General features: G+C 31.7%; 1 protein-coding gene across 1 annotated transcript; it reads right to left on the bottom strand.

Moving 5' to 3' along the window:
- Positions 1-5751: 5751 nt before the first annotated feature.
- On the bottom strand, positions 5752-21803 carry LOC139496356 (contactin-5-like). The gene is made up of 10 exons (XM_071284882.1): positions 21744-21803; positions 19615-19725; positions 15691-15804; positions 13985-14118; positions 13592-13733; positions 11207-11343; positions 8653-8785; positions 7966-8084; positions 7275-7431; positions 5752-5815 (listed from the first exon to the last, which is right to left on the bottom strand). The coding sequence occupies exons 4-10, from the start codon at positions 14087-14089 to the stop codon at positions 5796-5798; spliced, it is 813 nt and encodes a 270-aa protein (XP_071140983.1). The 5' UTR covers positions 14090-14118; positions 15691-15804; positions 19615-19725; positions 21744-21803; the 3' UTR covers positions 5752-5795.
- Between the last annotated feature and the right edge of the window lie 1620 nt (positions 21804-23423).

The following is a 23423-nucleotide window of genomic DNA, read 5'->3' as shown; positions in this document are numbered from 1 at the left end:
TATATAGAGAATAATACATGGCAAAATCCGTATCATATGTCGTATCATCCCGAGACATCAATATCAGCCCAAGGGCCTTTAGGCCCGAGGGATGATATTGGTCGAGGGTGATACGGCATGTGATACGGATTTTGCCATGTATTATACACTTTATCATATATTTCAACAGAAGAGTATTATATTATATGAACTGTTTTCTGATCCATAGCACTGGGTTACCTTCAGTTCTACTTTTGTCTTGTTTCAAAGGCCTTTAAAAGAACTGCTCAATTACTTATCCGAAGCACCTGGGTTACCTTACAATTTGCGTGCTGTTGTTGTAAAAATATTTTGTTTATTATTGTATTAATTTGTGTGTTTTGTATTTTTCATAGTTGCATTTAGTGTGCCAAAAATATGAAAACTTGACGTTCGTGACGTCACATACAATATGAAAACTCGACGTTCGTGACGTCATATACCAAACAATGACGTCATTCAACAAATTTACCTATTATTAGGAAAAATTTTCTTAAGCAAAAAAAAAACTAAAACTGACTTTATGTAAAAAAAAAAAAAAAAAAAAAAAAAAAAAAAAAAAAAGTAGGGGTGTGATAAAGGGTAGGGGTGTGATAAAGGGTATGCGATAAAGGGTATGCGATAAAGGGTGCGCATCATAGTTGCGCGATATGGGTTAAACAGCAGGCTATTTATCACATATGCAAAACTACTGTATTTACTACTAAACATATGATAAATATATGTTATTCGTTCATTTTTTGTACATAAATAAGGCCGTTAGTTGTTCTCGTTTGAATTGTTTGATATTGTCATTTCGAGGCCTTTTATAGCTGACTATGCGGTATGGGCTTTGTTCATTGTTGAAGGCCATACGGTGACCGATAGTTGTTAATTTCTGTGTCAGTTTGTTCTCTTGTGGAGAGATGTCTCATTGGCAATCATACCAGATCTATTTTTTTATATGTAAACAATTGTTTTGAAAACAAAATATTTACTAAATGCAAAAGCATGTTTTTTTGTTTTTTTTAATTGTCCGTGCAAATTTATTTGTTTCCTAAGAAAGTTTGTCTTGTCAAATGTGGTAGAAATCATTATGTAACACTCTGTTTAAAGTCAGTACGTTGTTGCCGATGTAAAAAGTTGTATTATTACCAAATAAAGAACTAATGTTAGATATTGTTGACTCGAAAAGAATAAAACCAAACGAAACAAAACACTTTTGACCATACACTTCAGTAGGGTCTAAATATCTTAGAGTCACTAGTCAATTGCAATAAGACACGTGCTTTTAACAAATTTAAAAAAAGAATGTTATATACGGACGAGAAAAATTTACAAACACATGGATCATTTTAACATTGTAAACAACAGATTCGACTTCCTCCGCCTCATTTTTAGACTTTTTTAGACCTCGATATTGACATCCACAAACATCTCAGTATCAGAATCTATTTGACAATCGAGACAATTAAAATTATCAATTTCCCCACCTAAGTAGCAATATACCAACTTCACCTGCATATGGTGTATGCATTTCCCAACTTATTTACAATTAAGAGCTTTCAACTTCTACTCACACTTTGTTAAACGTAACCAATGTATGAGCAGAAAGTTGAAGAACCAATGGTATGTCGAAAACCGTCTCGCCTTTTTTTCTAAAACAGTTTATCGGAAGGTACCAATATCTTGTTGATATATATTCCGTATCAACTTCACAAATAATACATTATGATCTTGGTGTGTAGATTTTGCGGACTGATTATCTTAATAACGTGATATATTGTTCTTTTAACTGCTTTATGGATATTACTTTTACTGTTTGGTCTGTTGTTGGTGATATCAAATTGACGTGGCTCGGTATTTATGCATCCCGTCAATGTGTTGTTTGTATTATCTTTCATAATTGCTAGTGTCCTTTGTCCATGCAATATTTTGTGTTTTTTTAATACATATGACGTGGCTTAGTACTTTAAATCCCGCTATTATGTTATTTTTCTATTATACGTTTTGCATACTTTGAACGACAAAAATGTTTTAAATCTCCACCTGTGTGACGTTAAGATTCTGACGTCATATGCAACTTTCTAAGTAAGCAATACATGTGGTTGTTAAATTTGATATCTGCGATTGTGACACAGTGATGACTGCTGTACCCCTATTTTGACAATTTCACTTACTTTGTCTGTTTTTTTCATGCATCGGTTTCAATTAACTTAATTTGATGTAACTGTCATACAAGTGAGAGTTTTAGCACTATAAAACTAGGTTAAAACTACCATTTTTACACCAAAAAGTTCCAATAGTAAGTTAGGAATATGACAGTTGTTATCTATTCTTTTGATGTGTTTTATCTTTTGATTTTACCATTTCAATCAAAAATAATAATGAAAATTTATAGAGCGCCCTATATAGGAAGTAAAAATTACTCTAAGACGCTGTACATCAGCATGGTAATTAAAACAAATCAAAGACAAAAACATAACACATATGCATACACTGTGTTAGATTCAAATACTAAAATAAAATATAAAACAAAAATGCCTACCATAATATAAAAGATCAATACAAATACACATTGTCAACAAATTGAAATAAAATAAAAAAATAGCAATCTAGGTTAAAAGTTATACTGCATGTACTCAAAACCTGTTTCTGAAATATGCAGGCGACATAAAATGCTTTACCACTCGTATGCCGACGACACTCAGGCATATCATGTGATTAAACCGGAAGATGATTGGGACGATCTATCCGACCGTTTGAAAGCGTGTTTGTCAGAGATAAGCAATTGGATGACTTCAAGTATGCTGAAACTGAATCAGGACAAAACAGAGCTCATCGGTATAAAACACTGGTAGGTATATATCATTGTGTGTGATTGCACATGTTGTCATTAGAAATGCGCATGACTATTAAAAAGCCATAATATAAATAACATATTTAATAGTAAAGCTGATATATAATGGTAATACTAATAGTAAAAGACAAAATCCATTTCCCCCCATCAAAACCTTTTACAATACCGTCGTTGCAATATTTTTATTTGCATACATGTAAGTCAAAATCGGACTGTTCAAATAACAATTGCTATCACATTTGTGGTTTTCTCCTGGCACTTCGGCTTCCCACTAAACAACTGGGCACTACACAATACAACAAACGTTCCGAAACTTCCGTTAAAACACAACACAATCAAAAAATCAAACGATCAATCAGATGAAAACGAGTTTCGAAATAAAAAATGATGTTTTTTAAACAATTTTGCTTTTCACTCTGATCGTTCTAATGCACTGTTAATACCATTCTGTCATATTTAAACACTCAAATCAACTAGAGTGCATAGTTCGTGTATGGTAATGACAGTTGTGTGTTTTGCAGTGAAATTGTAAAAATGCAATATGGGATGCTCTCCGAATTCTGTATATTATTCTAGAAGGATTGCGTCTACTCTTACTAATATAATGATTGTTTATAACTCATGAACTTATTCGTTACGTAATATGTTATAACAATTAATTTTGAACGCGAAACTAAATTCAAAACAAAGAAGTCCCTAAAATCTGACTTGCTCAACGTTATACAATGACAATAACGAAACAAATGGAGACCATTAAATGATCTTCATGATTATATTTTTTCTAACTTTGTTTCATCCAGCTTCAGGTAGCAGTGTATGATTTGAATAACTAACAGAACAAAAGTGTTTGTGTATTCTACAGGAATGACAATTGGATACAATACCAGATATATAGAATTAGTTGTATTTCATTATATTGATTTGTAAATGAACTGTTTTTGTACTGTCACAACACATAGTCAGTATCATATCAATTTATGCAGATATGCGGTTACTGCGGTTACTGCAAACCTATTCGTGTTATTGTTAACCAGTAAATGTTCAGTTGTTTTAATAAATGTTTAACTAATTCCGTATATTATTTATTTTACATAATAAAATGTGTTTACACTTACCAGTTAAAATATAAAATTTTTACACAATTATGTGCTTAAGGTGGTACCCAACACCTTCACTAAAATTAATTTGACTCGTTTAGTTTTCATCAAATTTTGACAAAGTATTTACTTCAACCCTTTGACAAAAATATAAAAATTTGAACCAACCAATATATCAGAAAAATTACACTGGTCACATAGCAGTTTGACAAACACTAATTTTGATCATTGAGAACGTTAATATTCCCTTAACAAGATAACGTAATTAAAACGTTTAGCTGATTTTACAGAGTTATCTCCCTGTAGTGTTAGGTACCACCTTAAATCAATTGTAATATTTGAATAACCAATTACAGGTATGATTAGATTTGTTTGGTTTGCATTTTTTTTTATTAGTATGGAACATTTTAATTTTTAAAGTAAGACTTATAGTATAATAATTTGCCAAGCACGAATAAAAATCAATCATATATATAACTGAGTGCGAGAAATGTACAATAATCAGGAATGTAAATGATACAGAAACCCATTGACATATCTTGAAAACGTATTAAGTTCACTTCATATATTTCGTACAATTGACAGACAGTCACACAATATTACCGAGTCCAACAATATTCTGCTTAAATAAACTAATTATATCAATTTGAGAGTACGTTTTAATTAATAAAATATCAATAGATACTACAATAAAACTAGCGAAGCGGCAAAGGGGGATACATACAACATACATAAGATCTGTTGACTGTCAAATATAATATTTCCTTTTTAGAAAGTAACAATCCATGATCGTTAAAATTCATTTGTCACAGGATTTTTTTTTATCATTTGTGTTTCCACGATTAATTAGTGTGTCTGTTTTCTTTTTTTGTAAAGTTGAATATCTTTTGATTAATTAACTTGCTTTTATGCTTGATGTTGACCTGTTCAAGAACCCAGGTTACGTCCACTCTTTGTTTTGGTTTAATGTATTTCTTTTTGTATCCATCAGCATTTGTTTTGTATATAATATTTCTGTTTTCTCCAAAATTGAAGCACTGCTTCTTTGCGGCTGATGCCAAAGGGAGGTAAGAACAACTTACATTATTTAGGAAGAAGGTCGTTAAAATCTATTAACCTTAAAATATTTCTGATATTGTTTTAAAGTGTTAAAATCGAAATCAGGAGGCATAATCTTAGTATATGTAACATTTTACGAAAAAAAAATATAATCGGAAAGTCACTAAGCAAATTGCAAAATCAAAAGCTCAAACACACCAAACGAATGGATAACAACTGTCATATCCCTGACTTGGTACACGCATTTTTTTACGTAGACAATGGTGGAATAAGCCTTTGTTTTGCTTGCCTAACCTCTCACTTCTTTGACAGTCGTATGGATTCAATTGTATTGTTAACGATGTGTACATATTAAGTAATAGGGTCAAACATAGAGGTACAGAGTCCAACATTGTGTTATAATCTTGATCACTACAAACACAAGCCAACCTATCAGCAAAGACAAACAAAAAGGCAATTTATATAGAATAGGGACAAGATAAAAAAAAATGTGTCACTCACATCACATTCGAAAAAGTCTGCGTAGACATAGGAAACGCCCATATGAATTAGCCAATTATGCATGATTTATTTTCAATTTGATTATTTTACAAATAAAGGAGGAGGTGGTATGATTGCCAATGAGACCGATTTCCACAAGAGACCAAATGACACAAAAATTAACATCTATTACAGAACTGTTCTTTTCTAACTAGAAAGACGCAGTGTCTGCATTGCAATTAAAAGAAATATCGAATCTATATAACAATTATTTACTTTCTTAATATTAGTATTGTCTTGATTTATCCAATCACTGCAGTTGCTGTAAAATAAAAATAAAAAAAAAATATGAGTATTTCATGTCCATTTCATGATATTTTTTTATCTTGTTTAATGGCATAATCATATTTTGTATTTTTATTATTCTGATAATTTTTATTATCGGTCATTCTGAAAATGCATGAAGTATTTGCCTACTTGTAGTTAAACACCCAACAATCAATCAATCATTATCATTTCAAGTATTTGTAGTATCGAACATATCATTATTCAAATTATTGTAACCCCTTACGACCCATTACGACCATCTACTAGTAGAACATGTGTGATCTTATATTTATCTAAGCAGTTCATCAAACAACAAAAAATGAATAAGTTTGATATTTTTAATCTCACAGTCGACTTCAAGAACTATCTGATGTGGTTAATTCAACATATTTGAACACTTCGTTTGCAATCAATTAAGATATTTTGAATCTATGTTCAGAACATTGTTGCTGTTTTACCTTTACACACACACAACATACTCAATTTAACGAAACGCTACAGAACGGTACTGAATTAACTGCTAATGCATTGTTCAACAGATAGACTGGAAAATTGAACATGACTTTTCAAGATTATTTTTGCAGATTTTTCAGATGTTGGTCTGAATAAATTATTTACTATAACTCTATTCAAGTGATAATTTTCTCTAATTTAAATACTTTATAATCCTAATTTACTATGTCGCATATTAGACAATAACATATATCTGGACGTCACTGGTGAGTCTTGTGTGGACGAGGCGCGTTTTTGGCGTATTAAATTTTAAACCTGATGCTTTTTGTTATTCATTAATCATGTGTTTCTTTTTCTAATACGTTTTCCTATTTATTTGTATTATAGTCCTGTAATATTATGTTGTCATTTCTATGTTATATTTAACATTGCCATTAAAGTGCGAGGTTTGGCATGCCACAAAACCAGGTTCAACCCACCATTTTTTCCCTTAAAAATGTCCTGTACCAAGTCAGGAATATGGCCATTGTTATATTATAGTTCGTTTCTGTGTGTGTTACAATTTAACGTTGCGTCGTTTGTTTTCTCTTATTTTTGAGTATAAATTGACATTGCGATAAGACGTGTCACGGTACTTGTCTATCCCAAATTCATGTATTTGGTTTTGATGTTATATTTGTTATTCTCGCGGGATTTTGTCTGATGCTTAGTCCGTTTATGTGTGTGTTAGTTACATTGTAGTGTTGTGTCGTTGTTCTCCTCTTATATTTATGCGTTTTCCTCAGTTTTAGTTTGTTACCCCGATTTTGTTTTTTGTCCATGGATTTATGAGTTTGAACAGCGGTATACTACTGTTGCCTTTATTTACAGTCAGTCATATTCCAATGAAACATACAAATAGACATACATACCTAATTGACTCGTTCAAGTTAAATTCTGACCATTTAAACAAGTGAACAACGATTTAGGTTATCCATTTTTCTCTACTGAACAAAACTTACGATGTTTAACAATAACATTAGTTGACTTTGTGTCTGATCCAAACTCATTTTCAGCCGTGCATGTCAGTTGGCCAGAATCCTGCATATTAACTAATTCTAACACAGCTCCATTCTCAAAGGTAACATGTCGTGGTAAGCCATTGGGATGGTGAGTGAACTTTAGATAAATGAAGAGTAGAATGAAGTGTGTTACCTTATTTTAAATCAACTCATTTATGTTTACGTTTAATTATGGGCATAATTTTATTTTGTTAGTATGTCAACAACTTTAACTACTTGCAATGACACAAGTTGAAGGTTAAGCTTTTTTTTCTGATGTTTACTATTATATTATTTTCATTGTTATCTGATCAAAACTCAACAACTTTGCGGAAATTTCTCACAAAAACAAAGAGTAACGTAGGTCCTGACATTGTCAGTTTATTTTCGATCTATGAGTTTTAATGTCCCACTGGCATCTTTCACCTCTCTCACATACAGATTGCACATACACACATACAACAGAAACTGCTTTGACTACACTCATCACACTAGCGATGATTGTGACACGTTATGAAATCTAAAATCATAGAATATAATTTAAAAGATGATAGACACTTATTATCGTGTATTTAAAAACTTAACCCATGTAAGAGTTGCCCTCTGAAGTTTTTGTAACCAATTCCATTATTGTGTATACTATACATAATACCGAATCAAAAATCCATGAAACAACTGGAATAGGATGCCCGGTAGCTCTGCATGTAAAATTGTGAGATTCTCCAGCTGTACTTATTGTTGGTAACGGTGGACTCAATATCTTAGGATGATCTAACAATGAAATTGAGAACACTGTATACAATTTATATGCAAACTGTTTGATTTTCACGGTATTTACTAAAACAATCAAAACACACACAAATTAAAAATTCATAAATCATATTACACGGACAATAGATGTCAACACCATCAACAGACAAAAGCAGAGGTTTTTTTTACGCAAACAAAGCTTGTTGACCAAACCCTATTGTGTCGCTGTTTAAAGTATGGCTTTCTTGTTTTGTTTGTATTTCAAGTCATTATAAGGAGAAAGAGTTTTTTGTTATGTGATGAGTTGTTCTGTCAAGTAATAACGTATTACCTGTTTACAAAATTCTGATTTTTGTTAAATACTTAGGTCTTTCTTATTTCAGGCATATATTACCTTAGTCGTATATGGCATATTACTTTAGTATGTTGGGTTCTCAATGCTCTTCAACTATGTACTTTTGATCTGAGCGTCACTGATGAGTCTAATGTAGACGACACGCGCGTCTGGCGTAGTAAATAAGATGCCAGGTACGTTTGATAACAATTAAATGTATGCGTTGTTGTTAAAATATCAACAGTGAATTATTACCATAAGTAACTTTCAAAATAATGTTGGCTTGACTGGTCCCAGCATCATTGGTCGCAATACAAGAATACACCCCGGAGGTAGAGTTTGTTACTCTGGAAACTGTGAATTTTGCACCAGTTGTAGCTTGAGGAATCTATAAAATCATATTAATGTGGTTAGCTATAATTGATAGAATAGAAGTAAAAAAACTGAAAAGAAGAGGGAAAATAATTGTCCATTTGCTTGTTCATATGGATAAAACCACAGGATTTCAAATATCGGACAAAAAATCAAAACGAGAGGAGCGAACATCCTAAAAGATCTGACTGCCCTATGTTACCAACCCATTCCAAGGGTGTATCGGAATGCAAGTATGATCAGATTCGTTCTTATCCTAAAAGATAGAGTTAAAAAGGTGCAAATAAAGCCTCGTTTGGTTATGAAGGATAGTTGATTACGTAACCACATCCTGGACATTCAAGCAGATGCCTCCATGAGGGGTTCATGCTTTCTGCACTTTAATTACCATTGCAACAACTCTTTGCGAGGTTTGTAGGTGGCAAGGCTTTAAATTTTTTTATCATAATTTATTACCCATGCATTTGCCAGTGACATTATTTATTTTCATACTTTTTATCCCCAATAATCCTTTTTACAGGGTAATTGTTTTATGGTAATTATAATTTTTCCTCGTCAAAAAGAGTATAAAGTATATGTGCTATTTGAAGTATTGAAAAACACAAAAACAATTAACACTATAAATCACCAGATGGGATTCTGGAATACATCAGAACAGATGGATTATTGTGTCTACAAAGAAATGTTAAAAGAACACAATAAAACCAATGGTTATGTCCGGAAACTGTGGTGGATATATAAAGATGCTTTATACATGTATTTACTATTTTTGGCGTGGTGTAAAACTATCATTGAGCATACATTTACAGCCCAATTAGTTACACATATATGTAATGCCGATAAAGAACCATTGAAATGTTTAGAATTAAAGTCAGATTGAAAATGGATTGTTAACTCAGAAATGTATAGAGACTGCTGCATTTGCTACCAAGGATTGGATGTCAGAACACAATATACTTTTTATATATGTTTGGTCGAAACCATATATTGTGTAGAGCTTATATTATCATTAGTGCAGTTCAAGATAAATTATGATAATAGAAGTGTCGAGTAGTAAAATAAATAGGTACTACTAAAAGGTTAATAAACAACACAAGTCACATTCTTTCCTTTTTCTTCCGGTTATGAATAGAAAATCTATTTATATATAATGATTAAAATACCGTTTCACTCCTTTTTGGACGAACCAGAAATTCGTGTTCAGAAATGTATCATTTGAATTCTTTCGTAAGTACATAAGTATATCAATGTTCAATAGTCAAGAATCGATTAAGAGAAAACAAACCAGGGTCACAAACCAAAACCGGGAGAAACACATTAATTTTAAGAAGAAAACAACTGGGATGCAACAAAAAAATTGAAAAAATGCATATTGTATATATTTTGTTTAGAAATCAGAGAAACTATTTTACGTTTTTAAGAATGTTTTCTTTTATAAAATATATTGTCATCCGTGATAGACCGGTTGAGACATAAGGTCATTTTTTGCCGTTATGTTCAACAGAAGTCTGTACAAAAATTCAAGATAACAAGAAATTGCAATTCTTTAAAGCAGCATTTACTTAACTAGAATAATTGTAATTTCTGTTCTTATATCATGTATATCCTTATGAGGTGTAATACCACCACATCATGGTACGTCACATACGGTTGTATAAGAAAATAGGACGAAAAAAATATTCCCTTGAATTTTACAGTTGTAGGTAATATAATTAATCCTACATTTTATTACTGTAAAACATTTCTGTGTCATAAACATATGTCTTTGTTATTTCAAAGCACCATTATTTTTTTATTTGGGATTTCTATAGAATATTTATAAACTTTAGGTTACATGGTTACTACACCTAGTAGTTTAAATAAGGGGAGAAATTTGATTGGTTAACTTCCAGTAATGATTTAGCTTCTTATATGCAATGAAATGTTATGTGAATTTCTTTCTATAATACTGGACAGGATAAAACTTTATTTGAAACAAAGATAAATTCTGCACATTTTTTTTTAAAGTGCAAATTCCACAAAGACTAATAGGGGAAAATCAATGGTGGTATTACACCTATTATGTTGTTATCTTATTTTATATTCATAACGCCTTAAAATGTAATAAACCATATTTCATTCGTTCTGTAAACTGTAAAGTGTGTTTTAATTTTAGCTTCATTGCTATGGTTATGATTGTAAAATACATCGGACTTCTATTGAAAACTTTTTTTTTGTCTAGGGCTAAATGCAGCTTCAAAGTAAAAATGTGAAAACAGATACCAATAAGCCTTCATAAGCAACATGATTTATACCTGAAATAAGTTATGAACTTTTCATCATCATGTTTAATCAAGTTTATGTTTCTGTATTATCTGTTTGATGTTTTTATATTAAAGTTTTTCCCTTGTGCTTATTTTAACTAGATACATACATGTAATTATGCTATTAGTTATACCTGATTAAATTGCCATTTTATAATAGGTGTTGGATAACCTGTTACGTTGCAGACCAGGTTTGCATCTGTATAATAATATACCTGTACCATAGATGGGGCTGAAATTAAGGGCGCAATATGTTGTCTTTCTGGTTTTGCTAGGAAAATAAAAATTAAAAACAAACTTCATTAAACAAAATATAAATCCAACTATTATCGTTTGAAAAGTTAGAAGTTTGAGAAGATTCAAACTAATTTTAAAATGTTTGAATCTTCTCAAACTTCTAATTTTGCAAACGCAGAAACGGATATACATTGCATATACATACTCTGCTCTAGCTATGTGGTGAATATTATTACACTTTTCTTTAAATTTCCTAATGTGTTGTTAGTAAGAATCTACAGTGTAATTAACAATTATTTGGGTTTGTTTGTCGTTGTAATTTTTATTTCTGATTCTTTGATTCGTTAATGGTGATTTTCAACTTTGGTTGATGATTTTAACGTGCTCTTAATAACTTCTAGAATTCGGTTATATTCAAACGGTATATCGTGTGCCAAAGATGACCACCCGTTCAATCTGACTGATAAAATATGTCCATTATATTTTGGACGGATTTAACTTGTTTTTACATAATCTAGCATGACTCATCTCATAAAATATTTCGGTTCATGGTTTCCAGGATTGTATGTGAGTATAGATTTCGCGAATGAAATTGCAATTTTGTTTTTCTTATTTGACATACTTTTATTATATTCATAATTTTATGAAATTGTCATAAATGTGACAGAGACAGCTATAACTCAAAGTTACATACGAAAATACTTGTACCGAGTCACAAATATGACAACTGTATTCATTTGGTGTGTTTTCGCTTTTGATTCTGCCATTTAATAAGGGACTTTGCAATTTGAATTTTACATACAGTTCAATACTATTGTTATTTTACTTTCCGTTTATTCTTATCAACCCTATATATCGATACATTTGAATGAGCATATCTATCAGGTATCATCGACTTAAATATAATAATGTTTTATTTATAATAAGAAGAACATGTACATGTATTAGCATTATTTCTTAATATTCTGATATTTTGTATAAATAATAATCAAAGGTACCAGACTTATAATTTAATACACCAGACGCGCGTTTCGTCTATATAAGACTCATCAGTGATATATCAACTGCTTTCGGTAGACCACCCTACAAGCGATACTAAAGAAAATAATGCAAACAGATTTCGGGCTATAATGTTATGCAAACCAATCTTTCGTAGGATTAAAAAAGAACAAATTTCCAATTATAGTAGCTGATCTTGAATACATTATATTCATACGACTGAGACTGGCAAGATGTAAGTATTTACACATAGATCATATATTTGTTTTTGTTTTATCTAAATGGAAAAAGACCAGTATGACTTATGAATTTACATGTAATGGAAAATAGAACATTGCTAATTTATGAACATGATATTAAGATTATAGATACGTTTTCAAGAATCGGAATTAAGAAGTACAAGCAATGGTTATCATAATACAAAACTTATTCAATCGAATTTGTACATTTTCATCCAGGATGACATAAAATTAACTAGTTTTATTCACCAACCACGATATAATTGATGTTTGAACAATATTCAAAAAATCTTATAATGTAGACATTTGATATATACTATTTTATTAGTTACATTGTGTTAGGGACCTAATATGATATATATGGGGTGAGAGCAAAGCTCGAATCCCAATATGGAATTTACTGACCCCATATATATCGTATTATGTCACTAGCACACCATGTAACGAATTTATCTTACCGACTATCTTCACATGTGCTATTTTTAACAACGGCATATCAAAGGGATCAAGTTTTCAATACTTAGTATTAAGATCCTACTTCCATTTGTCTATACAGTAAACAAATGCCAACAAGAAAAACAATTAGCTGTAAATTTAATTTATGAATTCATGTCAATCGTTCATGTATCAATGTCTTCGTCTGTTAAATCCTTTCAGATTTCTTTTTTTTGTTTCGACAGGGAAATAACTCCGTTATGCCAACAATAACAACGTGTTAGCCCCATGTTTTATGAACTTATATCAACTTTTCATCATCGATTTCTTCGTCTGTTGAATCTTTTCAGATTTTCCCTTAACACCATGTTGCTTTTATGAAGGATTGTGGCATCTTTTTTTGTTTTGAAAGTGAAGTAACTCCTTACCAACCCAATATGGTAACTTTCCATGTATGGTACTAACCATGTATGGTTTAGGACACCTTATATCAAATATACATAGTCACGACGTGTAGTCCTTTAACCAATCATATCTCTCTAAATCTAAAGGAGGTAAGATAAATTAACTTTTGTGCGTTTGTCTTTTATACACCAATACAACACTTACAGATTACTTGAATATGTATAACTTTGACATCTGACCCTGCTCTGTTTGTAGCTGAACACATATAAAAACCAGCATCAGCCTTTGTTACGTTTTCAATGACTAAGAAATGGCTAACTTGCTTGATATTAGCCTGGAACTGCCCCTGAAATGTAAAGAACTAATTTCAGGACAAATAATGTGACTTAAACTCGCAATGACTATTTAATTTCAAATTTATTCGATTGACCGGTTTCTTTTAACCATTTAAATACAAATCTTATAATTCTTTGAATGTACTGATCAATTTATATTAAAAATCATATTTATAAAATATAAAGAATTTCTAAAACAATTCAAAAAAGTTAATATAACTTTTATATTATTTACCAAAATATGAATATGTTTACTACTTACATCAACTGTATCCCATTTCACAAATGGAGATGGTACTCCCTCTGCGTAACAAGGTATTTCTACAAGACTAGTCCCTTCGTCAATAGTTTTTGCCGTGATGAGCATAACACTCGGTCGAACAGGAAATTGCGAACCTTTGTACAAAACACAGGTTATGTGGGGTAAATAAAAAGTTTTTTGCAATCAGACGCATATAAAGTCCCTACAATAAATCAATTCGTGTTATTGACTATTTGTTTAATTGTATAAACTATTAAACAAAAGTTGTTAAAGGTGTTATATGATGGCTTTCAATCAATGTTCTAAATTTAAGTAAATACTTTTTAAATTGCTGCAAGAGCAAATTCAGGCTATACATTCGCCATTTTTTTTGTTTTATCAGTGGCTATAGATTATAAAGATATTATTTTTTACATACAGAGCTAGTGACCTAATGCGATATATGTTGGGTCAGTAAAGTGTATGTAGAGTAAAAGTGAAGCTCCAATCTCCATATCAAATTTACTGACCATATAAATTGTTTTAGGTCAAAAATATGTAACGAATTCATCTTACCGACTATATTAACATGTGGTATTTCGACTTTAGATAAAGCGATCAAATATTTAGTATTAAGTACTTACTTCAATTCGTCTATACAAAAGCAAATGTAAACAATAATACCAACTTGTTAGATTTTATGTGTTTTATGTTTCAATATATTTTCACAAGGTTTTGATATTACTTCTTTTGATTGAGTTTAGTCATTTCAATGTTGTGGTTTTACGCTTTGTTTTAGGTGAGGGTGAAGGTCGGTACCTATTTAAAAGTTGAAACCGGATGCATTTGTTAGCACCTTTCGTTAGTCAGGAATCTGATGTATATTGGTTGTCGCTTGTTGATATGGTTTATAAGTGTTTCCCGTTCTCGTGTTTCATATAGGTAAGACCGTTGGTTTTTCAGTTTGATTGGTTTTACAATAGTCATGTTGAGGCCTTCAATAGATTGCTTTCTATGTGAGCCAGGGCTCCGTATTGCAGACTGTAATTTGACCTATATTGGTTAATTTTTACAAATTATTAAAAATTACATTAAAACTCGTACAACCATCTTCTTATGTCTATTTTTGAATGTATTCCAAACGTTCATCATCAATGTCATGGTCTGTTTAAACCTTTACAATTTTTCCTCAAAACCGTGTTGTTTTTGCAAAGGGACGTAACAGCATTTATAACTGTTTATTGCAATGAATCATGCCTACTAACCCTATAATATAAAAATTACATAGTCTCCATGCGGTTGCTTATAATCAATCATATTACTAGAAATATGAACGAGTTAAAATAAAAGAGGGACGAAAGATACCAAAGGGACAGTCAAACTCATTAATCGAAAATTGACAACGCCATGACTAAAAATGAAAAAGACAAACAGACAAACAATAGTAAAAATAATACATATTATTGGTCGTTCCATTGTTTCACTCTGCTCAGGTCTTAATGAAATTGAATATCACGGCTATGTGACGTCACAAAAGTTGAACCGGCCTAAACAACTTTGATCTAGACATAGCAAAGACATCATAATGTTTGAACCGTCGTTGATAAGTTTGAACTCGACAAAAAGCCTCACATTGTGAGTCGCAGCTGATTTGTTACAATATCATCATTCAAACAACCTGATAACAGGTACGTATCATGGAATTGTAATAAATTGAAATTACTTACGTATTCCACAATTATATCCAGAGTCCCCACTGAGACAAATACATGTGTATCCATTATGTTGATCTAAACATGTACCATTATTCTGACATGGTTGACTTGCACATTCGTCAACGACTACAATCATTTTATTTAGATTTTAAAAACTGAACTGATTAAGTCATCATACATTATAAACATGAATGGTAATGTTTTTTTTTCACTAAAATAATGCATAATTGTACAAGAGGGGCAAAAAATACAAGAGGGAGAGTCAAACCCATAAATCGAAAATAAACTGACAACGCCATGGTTAAAATTGAAAAAAAAAGACAGACAGACAAATAAAAGTACACATGACACAACATTGAAAACTAAAGACTTAGAAAAGAACCCAATCAAAAACTGGAGTTTGGTCTAAAGTGCTGCTGAAGGTAAGCAGATCCTGCTTAAAATGTTGCACCCGTCGTGTTACTCATATGATTAAAAACCCGGTAAATAGTCTAATTCGGTAGGTCACATTCATGAAAATGGAAGAGTATTGTACTTACGACATAAGGAACATATCCGATATCATCTGTGGAACGGTTATTCCATAACGGTCCACCAACTCGTAATGGCGTAAAAAACTTATGAAGGGATGATTTCAACTCCACCATTTAGAACTCTTGGTTTAAAAGCTTCCTTGTGAGAAGCAACCCTCTAATCAAGGAAATCATGATAGGAAATCCAAACACGGGAACATCATATCAATTGAGAGATATGTACTCCGTATGCAGGCGCTGCTAGAATGTTGCTACTTTGAAATGGAAAATTCACAATTGGAAAGCTGAAATCATCTCTTTTGTCGTAAAGTTTTGTTTTCAACCGACCCTTATTATTAATTTATGGATGTAGGTCAAGATATGAGGCCGACTTTACTGTATTTTGTGTATCATTTATCACAAGTTTGATGGGATAGATGCGTTCAACATAGTCACTAAGTTTTTAATTATTTAGTGAGAGAACATCATCTATATAGCGGAAAGTAAAGTTGAAGGATATTGCTAACTTTTAATCTTTCTTCCTAAGATGTGCCTGTATTAAGTCAGCCTCATAATAATAAAGAAACGTCGTCAAGAAGAGGGGCACAGTTGGTTCACATGGGAATGCCGAAAGTCTGTTGACAAACACGTCATCCAACGTAAGCAATTGCAATATGTTGTCAATCAAGAAATCAAGCATCTTGATAATGTCAGTTTCAGAGAATTTTTGGTTTGAATCAGAGTGATCCTTTAAAAAGTAGGGTGTATTCCTCCCTAAGACAGAATACTTGTTTCATTCTTTTTTTATGAAACAAAGCAATACCAAACCTTTCAATTTGTCTTTTAGTTTGGAATGGAGAATACTTGTGCAATGTGTAGAAAATTCAAATGTTTTAATACTATTGCAAGATGAAAGAGTCTTAGATTGCATGTACTCTAAGAAGTCAGTGCTTTTTCCACAGCAATAGTTACATAAATTAATGATAACAATTTTCGTGGAAATGTATTTCATAACACAACACAGTAGTATTATCTTATTTCGAATCATTTTTTTTCCATTTTAAGATTTGATTGTAAATCTTGACCTGTATTATATGTATATCATTCGTGTGTATTGGCCATGTTAAGCTATGTGTAACCGTCCTTTCCATTTGATCAGCTTTTCATTACTTCTGATAATGGTTCTGATTTTGAAATACCTTATTACCAAGGAAAAACAAACATACTTTTTTCAATATTCGCATATAGTATTAAAGTATTTTAATTATCAATTCCACCACTGGAGTATGTAAGTACTCGTTGATATCACCTGAACGATAACTCATTAATCACTGATTAACATCAATGTGTAACGCCTAATCTTTGTCATTCATTTTAACACATCTAAAGCATAATGATGAATTAAACACTAATACTTATGGTTTCACTTTTTGATATTAGTGATTTGAACACATTTTTGGCATTCACAACATTATAGTAAAGAGTATCGTTAATCTTTACAACCCACCACCCTCGTAAAATAAATCATCGAGATACTTATTTGTGCCTATTTTTTTCCTTTATCTTACGGACTTATATTTAAAAGATCAAGACATTATACTCGAAAATGATAGGCGATGTCGTCATTTATTAGTGCAGCAATATATCAATGAAATGCGTGCGACTATAGTTTTATAACCGATAAACATCCATACGCTTTGTACACGTAAAAATGTTTGACTTAGTATTTCAGTTTAATTATTTTTCATGACCCCCCTCCGCCCAAAAAACACATAAAAAAACAAACCAGGTTCAACCCACCATTTTCTTCTACGAAGTCAGGAATATGACAATGGTTATCCATTCTTTTGATGTGTATGAGTCTTTGAGTTTGCCAAAGGATTAGGAACGTTTCATTTTGAATTTTCATCGGGGTTCAGTAATTTTGTGATTTTACATATTAAAGACAAATTACCGAAATTTTATTGTTGGTTACCGACTTCATATCAGCTCTCTTATATCAGCTTGCTTTTATTTCATGACTAGCTTTGTGTCAGTATCGTTTCAAAAATATGACATTATTATTATATGTTTACTCTTTGTTATGCCTAGGTCACACATTCACGGTTTTGACACCGAATTCGCTACGGATACGATTCGGCGTCATTCGTAGCAATCTGTATATGTGTAGTCCGTAGATTTCCGTATTTTGGTCGTAGTCATAAGTAGTATTACTTGTATATCATTGACAATTTTCGAACATCCTAAAATTTGACCACGGATAAAACAACCGTAGTAAATCTTACTTACAGTATAAGAACGTACACATTCATTGTATTAGCCGTATAAGCCAATTTATTCGAATGATTTCCAGAGAAAAACGGACTAGTGCAGTTTCACCAAGTATTTGTTAAGGATACACTCCGATTTGTTACGAGATTTTCACTGAACGGCACGATATCTTAAAGTTGCAATGCGGATAGCTAGGGATCAACCAGGGTTCTAACAGTATGTTACTGTCGGCTACGTTATAACACGACATGATGCGGAATATTACGGTCCACGAAAAACTGACATAAGGATTCTGTATAAATGGTCCGCCCTACTTATAGGGTCCTACATATTCTGTGTTTTATAACATTATCGAACACGAATGATCAATAACTGCGGCTGACAGTTAATTGGCTTGAATATGATATGAATATGGCACAACATGCCGGTGCAGTGGTCGAGCCACTTTATGACAGACGTGACCGGAGCCTGAGTATATGATGCAGTCGGGACTGAGCCCTTCATGTCTATTTTTTTTACGATTCACTGTGATAAAAAATATTGATAAATATCAAGCTAAATTTTAGAAGTGATTAACGGCTTTTATAAAATGTGGTGGTTTGTACTATTCTGTCAGACCAATCAAGTCTTATTCGTTCTAACCTTTACTTAAACCATAGCAAACCGCTGTTAATCCGCAGTATATAAGCCTTGACGTGCGTTGTGTACTAGACCGTGTTATTTCAATTTTAAACCGTGCGTCATTGTAAGAACCCGTATCACTCATGATCCTCGTCCTTTATAATCCGTAGTAGTAACATCACCCGTAGACAATCGGTTGTGTATCCGTATCGGACTACGGAAATTTGCATTTCCGGGATCATTAGTGGGATTTATTCCACAGTGGATCCCTCGAGCTAATCCGTGGATGTGTGACCTAGACATAATCGTTTTGACCATGATCAGTAATGCACCGACCACTGTTCATATATTGTTTTTGTTAATTTTTACTTTGAACCTTTTAAAGGTCAATGAAGTGTATATTTGTAAGTAATATTATCAGGAAGACTGCATTTTATCATTAGATTGCGTTTCCACTATATCAATTATTCTTTAATAAAACTTTAGTAGTTACTTTGTTATCAAACAATTCAGAAAATATTCACATATATACCTTGAGTACAATGTGTTCCTGTAAAACCAGCATGACACGAACACGAATAACCATTTACTTTATCTGTACATACTCCGTAATTGCATGGGTTACTAGCACAATCATTTATGTCTGTAAAAAGATAAAAAAAAAATTAAAAAATAAGAAAAACGTATGAAATGAAATATTCTTTTATTATTATGACATGAATGTCATGTGTGGTGACTTTGATTACAATGTTAACTCATATTCTACACATCGGTTTTGAATTTGTAAATACTTTTTGTTATTCATTTTAACATCGATGTTGTTTCACATTACTGTTCACAGTACAGTTATATTGTTTATCCTGCTATGTGCTATAATAAAATATGACTACCAATAACAAATTCGTTAATATTTTAACAAATCAAAATCATTGTATTACAATTTAAGAGCTGTTTTTATATCGGACATGGAAATTGCATGGCCCAAAAAAGTTAATTGAAATTTTCTCATCACTTGGTGTTCGTCGTTGTCTGTTGTCGTCGTCCGTAAACTTTTACAAAAATCTTCTCTTCTGAAACTAATTGCCCAAGTTCATTATAGATAGAGATAACGGTAAAGAGTAAGAACGTTCAGTAAAGTAAGATCTACATACAAGTCACCATCACCAAAACAAAGAATTTTGCCCTGAATTCTGTTCTTGTCTTTAAAATTTTAAGAGTGTCCTTTGTTTAACATAAATTGCAGCAAATAGACAATGATGAGTGACACAGGCTCGTAAGAAACTCTATATTAATTAATGATATCCCATAACTCGGAAATTTAAAATGTAAAATTTCTTAAATTAGAAAGGGAGGATACCTCAATAGATAGACATTTCACCGAAGTTTCATGTAAATTGGTTACAGCGTTTTTGAGTTTTTGTCCGATATGCTGACGATGAACGAATGGACAACGGGGTACCATAGTACGTCCCGTATAAAAACTCCATGGTTCACCACGAAAAACTTTATATACTTTGACAACAAAAGTACCAAAGTGGAAAGGGATTATATAAGTTGCAATAACTTGTTTCCCAAAGCACTATAAATACATATGTTTAAACTAACAAAAGTACCGTGAAATGAAGTTGAAAAGATTATGAGTCCCCTGCACTATGCTCTAAAGACCTTTTTTTGTTATAAAGGATCCAATAATTTCTAATTTAATACTGGACAGTTGTGGTAGAACGTTTTCCGAACAGAAAATTTGCATAAAATTCAAAAGAGCTAGGTTAGATCAATGTAGTATTATGTGTTTGTGATTTATTTGAGAATTTATGATATTTTCATCCATTGAACTACATGTATAAACTAGAAAGTCATTTTCTAAAGTCTAGAATACCTTTTTTTCTTATTCAAATTTTGTATAAAAAACCCAAACCATTTGTTTAAAAACCCGGACAATTTCACAGTTGCTCTCGAAAAACCCGGACAATAATAAACATTTAATTTTTTGGTTAAATACAAGGAAATTGTGCTTCTTTGTTGATCAAAACATGCATAATATAAGATAGGTAGTCATCTATAATCACGAAAAAGCAGTTGATTGAACTTATCGCATGTTTTATCACTCGCAAAAGACCGAACTACACTCGAAAAAAATTGACCAAATCACTAAAAAAAACACGATCCTAGCCGGACACTATACCTACCGTGCTTAGTATAAAATAAACATTGAATACGGAAACTGAATGCAAATCAAATTAATAGTATATGCCTGTATGGCTCTGTATCATGTATTTTGTTTCTGCGACAAATTTTTCATACTTTCAACATTAATAAAGTTTCTTGATTTTTAGAAATTAACATTTTGTGTATTGTAGAACATACATTATTATAAAATACATCTTAATATTTATATTTGGTTACAAATGATATTATCGACATGTAACAAAGATTATACGCAGAAGAGACCACGGTGACAATCAAAATTCTGAAGCGTAATTATGGCGTGACAGTTGTTTTATTACTTTATTAGATAATAATATCACAGTAATATTCGCGATAAGTGGGAATGTTATTAGCTCGAAAACATTTCGTATTCTACAACAGTTGTATGTGTGTTCCCAATTCAGGAATTTGAAACCAAGCATCCGTTGGTCACTATCTGTGTTTTAATCCTACCTGTCAAACAACATGTACCAGTGTATCCAGGTCTGCAGTTACACAAATAACAAGGCCGATTCAAAACAACGACTCCGACACAGGTTCCATGTCTTTTACATCCTGCTGTATCCAGTTCCATACATGCTGGTAATTAAAAACAACAGGAATCATGTAGACATAAAATTTCGTTGATGTTATTGATTTTCTACACTTATATACTTCATCCTATATGAAATGAAGTTGATACCATTTGTTATCAATTTACCTGGTTATAACGTTTTCTCCCCTTAAATTGCGCGATGCAAAACTGAATCACACATAAATATTTTGACCAAATTTATCTTAAACTACTGGTACCTATCACACTAAGCACCTACATATGTATTGAAAGTGCTTGATTACAAAGGACTTCTTCAGAGAATATTTATTTGACCATTCTAAAAACATCAAACAACATGTAGGGTGTAACATTTGTTTGCTGCATTGTTTTGAAGCTCAGTACATTTGTAAATACATTTTATGAAAAAAGTCAAATAACCAAAAAACGGAATTCCGAGGAAAATTCATAACTGAAATAAAAAAAATCAAATGGCAATAAGAAAAGCTCAAAACAGCATACAAATGATAAACAATTGACATATTCCTGATTTGGAACAAAACAGTTTTCTGATGTAAAAACATGTTGATTCAACTTGGTGTGGCTGTCATACAAGTAACAGGTTCAACCCACCATTTTCTACATAGGAAACTGCATGTAACATGTCATGAATACGACAGTGTTTGTCCATTATTTGTTGTGTCTGAGCATTTGCTTTTGTCACTTGATTAGGAATTCCGTTTTTAATTGTCTTAGGAGATCAATATGTTTTTGTGATTTTACTTTTTAAAGCTAGCTCAAACTCACACGTATATGACAGTCGCATGACATATTGTATTATTAAGGATATGCATATATTTAAAGAGAGGCTAAAGATACAAAAGTAACTTTTAAAATCAGTCTTAAAATATTGACAAAGCAATGAAAAAAAAAGACCCAGCGTTAAGCAGCGGTATGAATACAAAAAAAAAGGGCAAATCTGAAACCTATTGAAAACTGGGAGTGATTGCATGTTCTTTGAAGGGTAATTTAAACCCGTTATACATGTAACACCAATCGGATTAAAGATTGAGCATACGAATATATATTATATAAATATTGATGATATGATAAAAAACTGTAACTTTGTTATCTTTCTCTTGCAGTTTCGTGTTGAATACAATACGTTGTAAACTTATAAAACACATTAGCTATATATTAAGAACAATGCATTTCTAACAGATAACAGACTCTTTGTTTTTCAACATCATAATACAGTCACATGCATTTCAATAATTCTTAAAACATATTTTATTCCAAAATATTAGCAGGCCAAACAAGGTTTATTATCCTATCTCCTGTGTTATATAATACTAACCTTGCTGGTTTGCTACAAATAAAATTGAGAAAAACTCATAAAAATCCGTTAACGCTTTTTGTTATCTTGATAACATTTGTTCAATGAACAATCCAGAATTCTCTAAATGTACTGTGGAGATTTAGGAGATAACTGTTTTGTAATTTAAGCTCCGACGGCTCAAATGGCGATTTGATGGTTGTAAATTAATAGCATCCATCCTCTTTTGTTAAGGTATTCGCACATATTGTTTGTATCGATGTTC

Source organism: Mytilus edulis, chromosome 11 (genome assembly GCF_963676685.1).
Source record: "Mytilus edulis chromosome 11, xbMytEdul2.2, whole genome shotgun sequence".
Taxonomy (NCBI): domain Eukaryota; kingdom Metazoa; phylum Mollusca; class Bivalvia; order Mytilida; family Mytilidae; genus Mytilus; species Mytilus edulis.
The sequence above is the reverse complement of the archived record's forward strand: the minus strand, read 5'-3'. Positions and strand labels throughout refer to the sequence as shown.

Excerpts from the sequence above, each read along its gene's own strand:
- LOC139496356 (XM_071284882.1), bottom strand. The coding sequence starts at position 14,089 with ATGCTCATCACGGCAAAAACTATTGACGAAGGGACTAGTCTTGTAGAA. Across the intron at positions 11,344-13,591 it reads TATACATATTCAAGTAATCT|CAAAACCAGAAAGACAACAT; the intron begins GTAAGTGTTGTA and ends TTATTTTCCTAG. Across the intron at positions 5,816-7,274 it reads TAATGTTATTGTTAAACATC|CAACTGCAGTGATTGGATAA; the intron begins GTAAGTTTTGTT and ends TTTATTTTACAG.